This window comes from Gastrolobium bilobum, unplaced genomic scaffold (assembly GCF_033153095.1).
Source record: "Gastrolobium bilobum isolate Gb01-03AN ecotype WA unplaced genomic scaffold, APGP_CSIRO_Gbil_v1 utg2184, whole genome shotgun sequence".
In the NCBI taxonomy this organism is placed as follows: domain Eukaryota; kingdom Viridiplantae; phylum Streptophyta; class Magnoliopsida; order Fabales; family Fabaceae; genus Gastrolobium; species Gastrolobium bilobum.
Window position 1 is genome coordinate 681,152 of NW_026899222.1, and position 15,601 is coordinate 696,752.

The following is a 15,601-nucleotide window of genomic DNA, read 5'->3' on the forward strand; positions in this document are numbered from 1 at the left end:
CACAAACATAAAAATCCAAACAAGTTTAACAAGATTTAACATCCAACAAAGATCCATATGAAACCCTAAATATTTCATATGCCAGACTTTTACCAACAAATGATCAAATTTAGCATTAAATCTGGCACTGCAATCCAATGCTCTTAAGCTATCATTTGTTTGATTGACCAGTACTTCCTCCATCATCAAGCTCAGTTCCCAGCTCTTCTACTTCTCTGTTTCTAAAATGAAATAATTCTTTTTTATTTCTGTGTCTTGGAACAGTTTTTTTTTTTTTTTTTTAAAATATGTTTGATAACATCTTCTATTTTTTTTTCGAGAATGAGAATTATATGTTTGATAACACAACAAATAATACAATAAAAAATTCCTATTAAATATAAATTTTTTCGATCATCACTTTCTTTTTCATATGGTGTGGTTGTGGTGGTGGCGGCAGGGGGTGGTATGGTAGTGATGGTGACAGTGATAAGGTGAAGATAGTGATGGTGGTTGTGATGGCAGTGGCTGCGGCGATGGCTGCGGTAATGGTGGCGACGACGACAGTAGTGTGGTGGGGATGGTGGTGGTAGAGGTGACAACAGTGGTTGCGACAATGGTGGTTGGTGGCGGCGACAATGGTTGTGGTGGTTGTGATGACATCATGGTGGCGGTGGTGGCAATGGCGGCGCCGGTGGCGATGGTGGTAGGTGGCAGTGGTGGTAGTGGTGGCGATGACGTGGTGATGGTAATGGCGGGAGTGCTGTAATGGTGGCGGAGGTGACGGTAGTGACTGTGGCGATGGTGGTTGTGGTTGGTGGCGGCGACGATAGTGGTGGTGACGGTAGTGACTGCGACAATGGTAATGGTGGTTGGTGACTGTGGTGGTGATGGTAGCGGTGACGTCGTGGTCGTGGTAGTGGTGGCGATGGTGTTGGTGGCAGTGACATGGTGATGACGATGGTAGCAGTGACGGCAGTGATTGCGAAGATGGTGGTGATGGTTGATGGCGGTAGTGGTGGTGGTGAAGGTGACAGTGATAGTGGTGGCGGCGGCGGTAGTTGTGATGGTGGTGACGGTGGTAGTGATGGGTGGAGGTGATAATGATGGTGCCAGTAGCATCGTGGTGGTGAGGGATAGTGACGACGACACTAATGGTACGACAACGGCGTCGACGATGGTGGCAGTGGTTGTGTCGGGATGATGGTGGTGGTGGTAAAAATGGTAGAGGTGGAGAGTGATTGAGAGAGATAAATGTTTCTCATTTTGTGCCCGGAAACAAAAAAACAGAATTTTTTTAATTCATTTTTCTGTTCCCAGACACAAAAATTAAACTAGTTCATCCTGAGAACAAAAAAACAAATCGATTTTACCAAACGAATTTTCTATTCATTTATGTTCCCGGGAACAGAAATTAAAAAAAAAAGAAGTTTAGGTAAAATAAATAAATAGAAATAAGGAATTTATTATTCTTATGTTAAAAAAGAAAAAATCTGTATCTTACACATACAAATTCAAGATGTATTTTATTCTATTTTTTTTCTCTCCATGAAAGTGGATCCTACCTACATAAATAAATATGTAGGAGATAATAGATATGAGAAAACTATTACCATAAAATAAATAAATAATACATTATTAACTTATTTAAATAACTTATAGAAAACTGATTATTGGATGAGCGATATTAAGAAAAATTAATTTTCTTAGTCGTATTGGGAACGGTAACGAGCTAACGGCAGCGTGATGGAGGAGAGAATTTATTGTGGTCTGGGATCACTATTTTTTAGGTGGTTCCTTAATGTAAATAGAAGAGTAAAATTGAAAAAGAAGAAAAATAGCAGAGATAAAAAAGGAAAAAAAAAAAATAGTGTTGCGAGAGGGAGTACCAAATCATTAGGTGGTCCTGAAGCATATTAAATATTTCCGTGAGGGAGGTGTACCTAGGGTTGGCAAAACGGGCCAACCCGGCTCGACCCGGCCCAACCCGCATTCAACCAGTAAAAAACGGGTCGGGTTAGGGTTGGCCCGAAAAAATAAACGAGCCAGAAAATTCAACCCAGCTCGACCCGAGCCGGGTTAGGGTTGGCTCGATAATCAGCTCGCGGGTTAGCTCGGAAAAAAGCTCGCGAATTGACTCAAAAAAAGCTCGCGGGTTAACTCGAAATGATGCCAGTGGGTTGGCTCGCGAATTGGCTCAAGAAAATTGATTTTTGTATAATTAGTCTTATTTATGTACTTGTACTAAACAAGTTTAAAGTTCAAAATGTAAGCTTTCATCTTCCACCGATTAAAATTAAGCCAAATAAAATCAAACGGTCAAAATAAAATGAAAAAAAAAAAATACTTGACAGCAATAAACATACAAAGTGACGAGTGACGACGATGTGAGCGTATGACAGTTTTGGAGTTTTCATATTAATTTTTTTTTTTAATACAATCATATTATTATTTTTTTAATTAAAAAAAAAATACCCAACCCGCGAGCTGGCTTGTTTAACCCGCAGACTGGCTCGTTTGGGTCTAAGTTGTATCGGGTCGAGTTGAGTCGGGTTGGCAGCTCATTTAGGCAAATCCAACCCGACTCATTTAAGACGGGTTGACTCATTTTTGCCATCCCTAAGTGTACTCGCCCGGGTTGTATTGGGTTTAATTGAAAGAGTAGGGTTATATCGATAATTTTTTTTTTTTTTTTATAAATTTACAAATTATATTATATATGATCGATAATACATTAATATTCTACTCAAGAATGTATTGCAATCAGATATAATATAATTTGTAAGAATTTTAAATAAAAAATTTGTAAATATAATATTCCTCTTTATAAAAATCTTCTTAATTGTTTATTCAATTGAGTGTGATATTTATAATCACAGACGTAGAAACTTTATTGTCTATATAGTGAGAACTGAGAACGTTTACGGAAGGAAATTTCTCAGTTGGAAAATAAAAGTAGAAAGAGAAGAAGGGGACGAGATATACCATCATCATATTTTTTATTTTCAACTTGGTTTCGAAAACCGATCTTGTGACTCATGATTCGCAAGAAAATGAAGGAGCAGTTTACCAGCAAAACCGCGTAGGTCCCACCTAATCCTTAATTTTCTCTTACTACATAATCACATTCCAATCTTTTTTTTCCTTCCCGTCCAACCTTTTAATTTGAGTAGTTGTTATGCTATAGATATTCAGGTCATGAAAAGGCAAAAATATGTTTTTTCTTAGTAAAATGTCCCCCAAACCTACTATGATATATATATTCTTTTAATTTAATGACAATTGTTGTTTGTTTTCAAAATCTATTCGACAAATAATTTATGATGAAAATTTCAACAAAATTTTGCTTCTGTATTTATAAATTAATTATTTTATATTTCATTTATTTTTTGTTATTTATATTGTGATATATGTGTATAATAATATTTTTGTCGTAATTATAAACTTAATTGTTCAGTTAATAAATACTTATTTATAATTCAAAGTTTATAATCAAATTAATTTTAAGTCATATAAAATTTATATAGTGTTAGTTTTAAAGTAGTTTGAATCAAATTTAATTTTGTATTTATTTTTATTTTTATATGTGCTTACCTGGTTGGTTCTATCGGATGTTACGCCCATGGTTTTGGAATTGTCAAACACCTTAAGTTAATATAAAAAATTAATATTTATTATTATTTAAATAATTTATAGAAAACAGATTATCTGATATGAGTGATGTTATCAATCAATTTTCTAGTCCGATGTGGGAAGGTCAGTCCGAGGGAGGTGTATGTGAGGGATGCTTAGAACTTAGAAGAGTCAACAGTGTTATTTTATTTTCAACTTGGCGCGGGACTTATGGATCTATATGGCAGAACCTCATCTTTACCCTCCTCCCTAATTATCAGTCAAATCCCATTCTTTTATAGTGTTAGCACTCTGCTTGTACTCTAGACTTGGTTATCGTATCATTAAGGAACATTATGACGAATGAAGGGGCCATTGCCACCCCCTACGATGTGTTTCTCAGTTATAGCAGCGATACCCGTGATCACTTCGCAGCTAATCTCTACAATGCTTTGCGCGACAAGAGAATCAAGACATTTTTCAGAGATGATGAGCGACCCAGGAGTGGCAACCAATTAACCTCACCCTCTATTCTCAATGCATTGGAAAAATCGATAATTTCGATCGTTGTTCTCTCCAAAAGCTACGCACGTTCCATGCGGTGTCTTGCTCAACTTGTCAAGATCATTGACTGTATGAAGAGCAGGGGCCAGCTGGTTTGGCCGATCTTTTACGGAGTAGATCCATCCGATGTAAGACATCAGAGAGGTAGCTATGCCCAAGCCATGGTAGAACATGAAAATATGTTCAAAGACGACCATAAGAAGGTGCTGGAATGGAGGTCAGCTTTGTCTGAAGTCGCCAACTTATTAGATGATCGATGGCTGTTGGTAATTGGGTATGTCCATGCTATATTTTCAGCCAAAATGTATTCTGGTATTAGTTGTTAATAATATTATGATGTAACCAATTCTCCCAAAATGTTTAAGGAGATACGAGGAGGCTCATAAATAATTTTATTATATTTCTTAACACAGTTAGACCCTTTTTTTTGGTTATATTTAGTTTAAATTCAACTTTTTATTTGAAAAAAGGGTTATAAGAATGGAACTCGGGAGTCGTGACCACTTCGTCATCTACTCTAATACGGTGTCATGCAGTAACTCATCCCGGAACCAAAGGCTTAACTATATCTCTTAACTAATATGACTGTTTATTTTGAATATCTGTCAACTGGGAGGTTAGTCGCATCTCCCATCTTTTATTTATGGTTTCAAAAAGTAACCTTGTTAATTAACCAGGAATGTTGTGGAGACAAGGAATATTGTATGTGTTGTAAAGGTTTTGTTTAATTTTGAGTTTCAGCGTGGTTTTCTATGGTTTCACAATCTGTCTTTGTGCAGATTGATTACTCAAGCATAGTTTTATTATATTGTAGTAGTAATTCTGATTAATAGAAAGAAAACAAGAACTGTGCATGGATGAATTAAAAGGCCTTATACAGTTATACTTTTGCAGGAAACGGTACGAATCTGAACTTATCCAAAAGGTTGTGGAACGCGTCGCCCAACGCACGCCCAGCTACGATGTTTTTCTCAGCTTTAGTGAAAAAGATTCCCGCTACTCCTTCACAAGTTTTCTGTATAATGCTTTGGAACAGGAGGGATTCAAAACCTTGATGAATGATGAGGGATTGGAGGATGGGGACCAAATTCCACTATCTATTATGAAAGCTATTGAAAGATCAAAGTTTTTTATAATTGTGTTATCTGAAAACTATGCATATTCGTCGTCGAGACTTGATCAACTTGTCAGGATCCTTGACTCTAGGAAGATGACAAACCAATTGGTCTGGCCGATCTTTTACAAAGTGGAACCGACAGAGGTAAGGCATCAGAAAAATAGTTATTGCGAAGCCATGAAAGCACATGAATATAGGTTGGGAGAGGGCTCGAAGAAAGTGCAGAAATGGAGGTTAGCTTTGAAACACGTGGCCAACTTGAAAGGATGGTCCTTGAAAACCAGGTACCATAATATTCTTTTAATTAATATCTATTTTATTAATACTAGTTGTTAAAAATATTTACTACCAATTTCTTAATATATATATATATATACATATATATGTCTTTCTTAAAAATCTGTGAACCGTCAAACGAAAATCCAATCTTGTGAATATTGTTTAAAATGTGACTTAGTTAATAAGGAAGGTTATCAGAGATATGGGTGACTCTGTGTGTATGTTGTTGTTGAGTTGTTTCCAGTTTGGAACATTAGATTACACTATGTTTTTTTTCTAGCGTATTAATATAATTTGTAAAAATTAATAAAAAAAATTTGTAAACTGATTTTTTTCTATCTTCTTACGAAGATTAAGTAGTTAAGTTTAATTTTATTATTTTGATGAAATAAATTCTGAAAATTGTGCATGAATGCATTAAAAGGCCTTGTACTTTTATAGGTACGAATATAAATTTATCCAAGAAATCATGGCGGTCATGAAGCTTCCCCCCGCCCACTGGTCCTACGATGTTTTTGTCAGTTTTAGCCGTAAGGATACCCACCAGAGCTTCATGAATAATCTAGATTATGTTTTGCGGCGCCGGGGAATCATGACGTTCATGGATGACGGTGAATTCAAGAGTGGCCACTCAATTTCACACTCTGATTCTAAAGAAGCATTGGAAGAATCAAGGATTTCAATTGTTGTTCTCTCCCCAGACTATGCATATTCCACGTGGTGTCTTAATAAACTCGTCGAGATCCTTGATTGTAGGAAAAGGAAGAATCAATTGGTTTGGCCAATATTTTATAATGTGGAACCCACGGATGTCAGGCATCAGAAAAATAGTTACCGCAAAGCAATGGCTGCACATAAAAATAGGTTCAGAGAGGACTTTGAGAAGGTGCAGAAATGGAGGTCAGCTTTGTCTGAAGTCGCCAACTTAGAAGGGTGGCAGTGGAATACCGGGTACATATATATAGTATACTTTCAATTACTCTTGCTAATAAGTTCCATAACTGATATTATTTTACTAGTATTAGTTGTTAAAAATATGACTTGAAGAGCTTTCATTAGGAAACTGGTGCATTTATGTTTTCAAATTTCAATAACTTTTAGCTTACAAAGTTCAACAACTGTGACTTTTAATTATTATTATTTTTTGGTAAGGTGACTTTTAATTATTTAATGGAAAATATAAGTATTACGATGTAGAAATGAAATTTTTGTCCTTCAACACGTTTTGAACTATCTTCTAAGAGTCTGTTTGGATCTTTTTTTTTTTTAAGTTATAAGTTACTTATAAGCTAAAGCTAAAAAAAAAGTTAAATGTTATTTGGTAATTACATAAATTTTTTAACTTCAAAGTACGTATTTTAAAAAAAGTATATTTCTCTCTATCTCTATAACTCTTCATTGAAAAAAAAATACACAATTCAAAAAAAGCATGTAAGAGTTTTTTTGAAAAAACCTTCTCCCAGGAGCTTTTAACTTACCTTAAAAAGAAGAAGATCCAAACATACACTAAGAAGTATATAATTATGATATTGAAGTAATTTTAATATTATAATTATATATTTCTTAGAGTAGATAGTTAAAAATGAATTTCACGACAAAAAATATTACGAACTCATATTTAATTTATACCTCCTTTATCAATATCTATTGAAATGTTAAACCCCAAGTCTCGTGCTTATCATTTATACGCGTACGTGATTCAAAAGGTGATTCTGTTAATCAATCAGAGCTTCATAATTTAATAGTGTATGTCGTAAAGGTTTTGTTTCTAGTTTCAATGTAGTTATATATATATATATATATATTTGATATCAGTGATATCACAATATATTTTTGAGCTGATAGATTAGTCAAGCTTAACTTTACTATATTGAATTAATAATTTTGGTCAATAGAAATAAAACCAAAGGTTGTGCTCACAAAGACTAGACTTACTGAATTAAAAGGATTTGTGCTTTTATAGGGAAGGAATTAAAATCATCGAAAGGATTGTGGAATTTGCTGTCGAATTCTTGTTTATCGATGTTTTTCTCAGTTTTAGTGGGGAAGATACCCGCTACTCATTTACAGGCTTTCTCTATTATGCCTTGCGCCAGGAGGAATTTAAAACCTTCATGGATGATGAGGGATTGAAGGGTGGGGATGAAATTTCAGAAACTCTTATCAAAACAATTAAACAATCAAGGCTCTCAATTATTATTTTCTCCGAAAACTATGCATATTCCTCTTGGTGTCTTGATGAACTTGTCAAGATCATTGAGTGTAAGAACTTGAACAAACAACTGGTTTTACCGATATTTTACAAAGTTGAAAAGTCTGATGTATGCAATCAAGAAAAAAGTTACGGCGACGCCATGGCGGAGCATGGCAATATATATGGAAATGACTCTGAGAAGGTGCAGAAATGGAGGTCAGCTTTGTCTGATGTCGCCAACCTGGAAGGAGGAGAACATATCAAAGAGAATGAGTACGTACTGTAGTATGCTTTCAATTACTTTTTAACTTGATGAAGTTTGCAACTTTGCATAGTTAATGTCTACTAATTCTAGTCTTTAATTAATAATATGTGATTGTTAATTACTTGATATATACCTCTTACTATATAAAGTTTTGTTTCCAGTTTTAGTGCAGTTTAATTTGTATTTTGTGCAGAAATCTGTTTTTGTGAAGATTAATCAGTCAGACTTAATTTTATTATGTTGATGAAATAAATCTGATTAAAGAAAAGAAGGGAACACTGTGCACGAATGAATTAAAAGGACTTGTATTTTTGTAGGTCCGAATATGAATTTATCAAGAAGATTGTGGGAATAGTCAGAGCTCGACTGTCAACAGGTAAAGACTCCAGTACATAAAAGTGCCGTCAAAGACTCAAAGCTAGAACCGATCACACCAGCTTAGAAATGGATACCTGTTATAATGCCATTGTCAATACTGGGAAGTTGTTTAGGGTAAAGCACCATTTTAAAATTTTTGAGCAAAAGAATTACTCAGTTAAAGTTGATTGGATAAGTTTTTCCAAAGTAATGCAGTCAAATATGTGACATATTCTGACGGGACTAGTCCCGTCGCTGACACTGACGGGACTCGTGCCACGTCAGCGTCACGTAGACAGTCTCATTATCGTAAAACTTCGGAAGGTCATAACTTGTGACTCGGGTATCCAAATTAGATGATTTGTTTTTTGATTTCACATAAATTTTCGAGATCTACGCAATGACATCTAGTTTGACATATTTTATCTCCCACAAACATAGTTTGAAGATCTTCTAAATTTAAACGCGTGATTGTGGTACAATTATTACCAATTCAAATTATATTTGTGAGAGATAAAATATGTTAAATGAGATTTCATTGCGTAGATCTCGAAAAGTTATGTGAAATCAAAAAAAAAATCATCTGATTTGGATACCCGAGTCACAAGTTATGGTCTTCTGAAGTTTTATGGTAACAAAACTGTCTACGTGGCGCTGACGTGGCACGAGTCCCGTCAGTGTCAATGACGAGACTAGTCCCGTCAGCATATGAGACATGTTTGACTGCATTACTTTAGAAAAACTTATCCAATCAACTTTAATTGAACAATTCTTTTACTCAAAAATTTTAAAATGGTGCTTTTCCCAAATTGTTTATAGATAAAGTGTCATGTTATTAGGATAATAGCAGTTTCTAGTTAGATTTATAACTAGAAACTGCTGGAAGGAGCACGAGTTCCCTCAAGTTACTTTTCCTTTTATTTTGCAAATTTACTTAAGTGGTGTAATTTTGCTTCAAGATTAATTCAGTTCTTTATCTTAATTTCTTAATTTGTTTTTGCCTTTTACTCCTTGTATTTAATTACCTGCGTTTCTTTAATTATTCTTTTACTTGTCTCATTACACTGTTGCTTCACCCAGTGTTTATTCTTTTATTATGCACTGAATGAGTGTCATGGGCCCAATTTGGAGCCCAATCCACCATCATATTCCCTTAACTTTCCTCACAATACCATACTCATCACCCACATGACTGATGTGCCATGTGACGCTCTTGTGCACAATTGTTATGGCACAACATATCACACTCTGACAAATACTCTCGTCTTGGCGTAGGTACTCTATAATTTCTTTATACATGAAGAATAATAAAGACAAAAGCTGGAAAGCTAAGTTTGAGGGAGGTGAACTTATACTGCACTACCTTTCTCTAATTAAGTTTATATGAGGTCTAAGACAAATATTTGCATGAATTTGGAGGGAGGGGGTGGGGGTGGCAATTGCCCCTCTTAACCTCTTCCTGGGTACTCCACCACTAGTAGAGGGTTGTTAGTACAGAGTGAGACGAAAAAGATTCCATAAAATACACAGTGATATATGGAATAGATAAGCTTCATCTTAATACTATATAACAACCTTTTACTATGTTCTTCTTCATCGGAAGGATTGCATTACTTCTATATAATATAATTTTGTTTAGAAATAACACATATGAATGTTGAAGAAAATATACTGCGTAGAGAACATAATTTATATGTGATTAATTTTGATTTGCATGGATTAATAAACAGTGTTTAGTTTGGAGAACTAAACAATTTTGGGGGGCTGGAAAACTGAACAATGGAATATAGAATTGCTACTACAACCCACAACGAGATTGAAGAGGGTTTCTCTATTACATTAAGTGCTCGCCATGCTTAACAGACCAAAACAAGTGTCAATATATAAAAGAGAAAAATGTTTCGGCAGTTAATGCAGATAAGTTATCTGCATTCATTCCCAAAACGATATCGTTTTGAGATTGAAATCTTAAAATTTTTAAAAATAAAGACTATTATAACTCTGAAATAAATTAAAATTACAAAAATACCATAATTTACGCTCCAAAACGACGTCGTATTGGGCTTACTGCAGATCAATTATCTGCAGTAACTGCAAAAAAAGTGAACCATATATAAAAGGTTTTCCTTATGTGCAACTTTGAATTTTAGAACAAGGAAAATGTTATTAATTATCGGGGAAGAAAGAATTAATGAATATATATATTTATCATGTTATTAATTAGCATACGTATTTATTAAAAAAATATATAACTATACATACTTTTTAAACATGGAAAATGTTATATTTATAAATTTTGTGTTTATAAACTCTTACGAACTACACTATGTCTTACCAATAAAACACTCTTTTTTTTTTTTTTTTTTGTAAATAAAGAGGGGCTAAGCCCCCAATAAAACACTCTTGAATGAAGTCTTACCAATAAGTCATATTGTAATGTGTAAATTTATAAAAAAAAAAAATTTATCAATATAACCCTCATCTTTAAACGTAATATATTTTTTTACAACTTATTTTGAACCGATCAAATGAGTTTGTGTGGCTTTTTTATTGGGCTTCCCAAACAGGCTCTACCCACTAATTTATCTGAGGATAAATTGTCCCTTTTGCACTTGTCACTCCCTCACTCCCACACATATAGGAAATGATCTTTTCATGTGAAAAAATAAAAATATATAAAATAATCTTGTAGAAAGATCACAACTATATAAAGATAAATCATCGTTTATGATTTTGTAACTACCTATTTTAATATATATTTTTTTCTATCTTTCTTTATTATCATTGATCCACCTTTGTATGGTTATTATTTTCAAAATAACTATGTCATATTTTTTTTCACTTATGAGAATTCAATTTCGGATATGAATAATCACGCAATCTCACACCTTAGTGAGGCCCCCAATAAATACTGGAGAGTGATTATTTATGACATTACATTTTTATGTTAGGGGAATATTTTTCGTGTTATATATATATCCTTATTCCTCATTAAAGTAATCATCTTCTTCCTAATTGCTCTCCATACTGAAACTATGCTGAAATCACCACTCACTACTCATAACTCATAACTGAGCCCTTAACAGCTTCCCTTGGCCTGTTCTCAGTTTCTCTTAGACCTTAATGAAAATCATCTTTTGCGCTGTAGTTCATATTACTGCTTCACTGGTATTTGTCTTGTTTTTTTTTTATTTATAAAAAAACCATTAATATATATTCAATACTATACTTTGGTCCTCAACTGAATATATTTGAGTCATTTGGACTCACTAAGGGATAGAATAACTCGATTTAATAATAAGAGTGTAAATAGATTATGTTAATGTTGGGCAATGGAATGAGGGAGCCCAAAATATTTTGCAAAGGATACATCCACCAATGGGCCAAATGACAAACCATAATAAGTGGGCCGACACCATATCTTAACCCAAAACCTTAAGGCTGCAGGTTTATGGGTCTTTCACACTTATATGGTCATCACTTGGTCTATGTCTAGTCTATGTGGTACTTCTTTACAACTCATACTTGATTATTTTCAACATCCTCCCTCAAGTGTGAGACCCAATATCATTCTTACTCTAAGGTCAACTTCTGCGGAAGTCTTTTTTTCTCTTCAAATATTAGGGTCACACTAGCCTTCTGCAGAGGCCTTTCCAAACACACTTGGCCCAGCCCAGATCATTGGCTCTGATACCACTGTTACAAATAGATAACATAAAGACAAAGAGAGAATCAATTAGCTTCTACAAGTTTTATTGAATGACTGATGGCCTATATGTAGGCTGTACTACAACGGGAAAAAACAAAAAGATAAAACAAACTTGTAACAAACTAGATTGTGATCCTACTTGTTGCTAAAGTTTAGGACCCACTAATGACTAAACGAACTACAATTTTCTGATTCAGGAACAAGTCAAACAACTAATCATAAAATATCTAACTCCTAACAGTTAAACTAGATTTTGATTCAAATTAGTTAGTTCTATATGATATTTTTTAAATTTGACCTGTTAACATAATATAAGTTAAATTATAAGATTGATCATTTAAAAAAAAATAAAAGGCATGATTTTGACCTATTAATTTCTTTAAACTTATCAAACAGATTTTGTTAGATATACCACACCTATCTTTCTCGCGAAAAACTATTTTGTTACTTATTTTTTCAAACCATTCAAGGATATATATTTTTCCCTTAAAACAACTAACATTAAATAATTTCATAAATTTATGCCTGTCAAATATAGAGAGTAAATCCTCTCATGTTAAAATTTCAAATGATCTAGTGATGTAAGTTTTTTTTGTCTATCTTTTTCTTCACATTCATTAAAAAGTATGATCCAATTATTATTAATAAAAAAAAGACAGATCCAAAAATATCACATGAACAGGTCATGTGAATTTGTTTTTAGTAAACTGTAATATGAAATTTTAACATGAGAGAATTCTGACAAGCTTTTCATATTTTTAAATAACACTAAATATTTATTAATTAATTTATTGCAAAAAAATAATATATTAATGTGCACTAAAATTTCTTAAAAGGGTGAAGCCTTGATGAACGTGTCCATTAAATTTGTTCCTCCATCCAGCAGTCAAGTCAAATTCAATTTTTCCCCTTGTGACGTTAATAAAACCCATTCTTTGACTTTAATATTTTAATAGTTGTGTATATTAAAAGAATTATATATGAAAAGAATATTTCTACCGCCACTTTAAATAAAGTTATCTACAATTATATTCAAAACCTATGATGCACGGGACACGACACGTCGACACGTAAATTCTAAAGAATGTCATATTTGGACACGTTGGGACACGTTTTGATATTATATAAATTTTTTAATATATATAATATAATTTATGTTTAATACATATAAGAGTCCATAATAAGTTATATAAGCAATCAAATATTTAAATTTCATAACATAAATATAAATATAAATAATTTTTCGTACTTTGTTAATTTTTCTTGTCAAATTTCATAACAGAAAAAAATTAATTTATAAAGTATTTCTTTTATATTTAGTTAACAAAATAAAATTAAGATTTAAATAAAAAAAACGTGTCCGAGCGTGTCCCAGCGTGTCCGATCGTTGACCGCGTGTCGAAAAAAGTTGACTGCGTGTCGGAAAAACGTGTCGGAGCGTGTTCAAGCGTTGACCGCGTGTCCGAGCGTGTCCGTGTCGGACACGTGTCCGACATGCAACTTTTCCAAAAAATTACGTATTCGTAGGTAGTTCAAAACTATATCGTTTTGATTAATAAAAAATATTTATGTAATTTTAGGTGAATTAATGAAGAGTGTTTCAATAAAATATATATGATAAATAAATAAACAAAATTACGAAAATATCTGTTGATAACTTTATCCTTCATTAACCACACACATATATATATATATTTGGTAATCAATATATATATATATATATATATATATATATATATATATTTATTTATATATATATAATATTATAATAATTTAAATACTAAACGAATAATTTTTTTTTTTTGAATTTAATATTAAAAAATAGAATACAAATATGAATATTTATAATATTTAGTTTATATTAATACTTTTTGTATTATAAATAAAAATATTTTTTAATTTACCATTTATACTATCAATTAATTGGTATTAAATATATTCATTAATTTTCTAATTCATATGTATTACTTATAGATATTAATTAATAGTAATAAATGATGAAAAATTTAAAAGTGAATTAAATAATATCATGAACACCTCCCTCCCCTTAAAAAAAAGAAGAATATACTTTTTCAGTTTGAACTTATCCTATTCAAAATAATAGCTTGTTTTGTCACAAGCGTTGCTCTAACATACGTTATGCAGTGTCTGCATGTCCCTCATTCTGAGCTGGCTGAGACAACTGTTCAATAGTATAAAACACTCATCTTTTCTTCTTCTTCTTCTGTGTATAATCAATTTCATAGTTTTCTGAAAAATAAATCTTTTTTCTTTCTCAATCGCAAATATTCTCTTCCTTACCCCCACCACTCTAAACCGTATGCTGTCTTGTAATATCTCCAGCTCTCATTAATTAAAAATATTTTATGGTTTTGTCAATGTTATTCTCAAGCTCTCTTGTTATTATTTTTGGGGGAGGGCCGGGGTTGATATATATATATGTGTGCGTGTGTGAAGGGTTTTCAAATATTGCAACGGATTATAGTGGTTATTTATTAGAGTTAATTGGTTTGTACTTCATGTGATGTTGAATTTAATAACTTTTTTTGATTACTTTTATATTTTGAAATTTGTCCCAGGAGTTCCTGTAATCGTGTTGCTGCCGACGTTACGCCTCTCAAAAAGGTCTGTTGGCGAGGATTTTTATTTTCTTAATAATTTATTGTAATAATTATGCCATGAATGATCATTTGCATTGTTGTTAAAAACTAATGTAAAAACGTAAAAACTTACGTTTACGTTTTAACTAGAGTGGTCCGTGTTAAATCTTAAATAAAAACGGTCCTTGATAAAAACTGGTAGAATTAACGCGGTGTAAAAACGTAAAAATGGTAAAAACTTATGTTTTTACCATTTTTACTTAAAACTAAAAATTTAATAAAAAAAAAGATGGGAAATATATGTATCATTTTAAAGGATGTAAAGTTGTGTCATTTTGAGAGAGAGAAAGAGATAGATAAAGGAGGAGAGAGAGTTGACAAAAAAATTAAAGGTGTGAGTCTCACCTCTTTGTGAGAGTGAAATGATATAAGTTGTGTCATTTAAAAGGATAAACACTTTTCCCAAAAAAGATTTACAAAAAAAAATTAATTTTCATTTTCCCCAAATCATATTTCAGTATCTTAATATTTTTTTGTTTGGATATATATTTTTTATAATTATGTCTTATAAAGCTTCAATTCTATTATAGTTATGCTATAAGAATCGTTTTGTGTTTTTGGATTATTGTGTGCATTGAAAGAAGTGGAATTATATCCTGATAAGCGATGATCCAAAATCTTCAGAGTGTATAAAGTAGTTAGAGCAGATTGGTTATCCATTACTTGTTAATTATCACTGTTTATAATTTTGATATTTGGTTATGAAAAATAATTTTCCTTTTTAGATAGATAAGTAGCTCAACACACATGTTCATTATGTGATATTTTTTTTTACTTGCATATATATAATTTTGTATCTTGACCTTAAATGGTAGAAAGTAAAAACTTTACGTTTCGTGTCGTTTCTACGTTTTACGTTTCTATC

General features: G+C 32.5%; 2 protein-coding genes across 2 annotated transcripts; both read left to right on the forward strand.

The window, feature by feature from the left end:
* The first annotated feature begins 939 nt into the window (after positions 1-939).
* On the forward strand, positions 940-5,565 carry LOC133288479 (disease resistance protein RRS1B-like). The gene is made up of 4 exons (XM_061486235.1): positions 940-1,036; positions 3,919-4,429; positions 5,050-5,380; positions 5,470-5,565. Exons 1-4 carry the CDS (start codon positions 940-942, stop codon positions 5,563-5,565), a joined length of 1,035 nt encoding a protein of 344 aa, XP_061342219.1.
* Positions 5,566-6,020: 455 nt separating this feature from the next.
* Positions 6,021-8,458, forward strand: LOC133288518 (disease resistance-like protein DSC2). Its single transcript, XM_061486302.1, has 3 exons — positions 6,021-6,490; positions 7,515-8,018; positions 8,328-8,458. Exons 1-3 carry the CDS (start codon positions 6,021-6,023, stop codon positions 8,404-8,406), a joined length of 1,053 nt encoding a protein of 350 aa, XP_061342286.1. The 3' UTR covers positions 8,407-8,458.
* Positions 8,459-15,601: the final 7,143 nt, after the last annotated feature.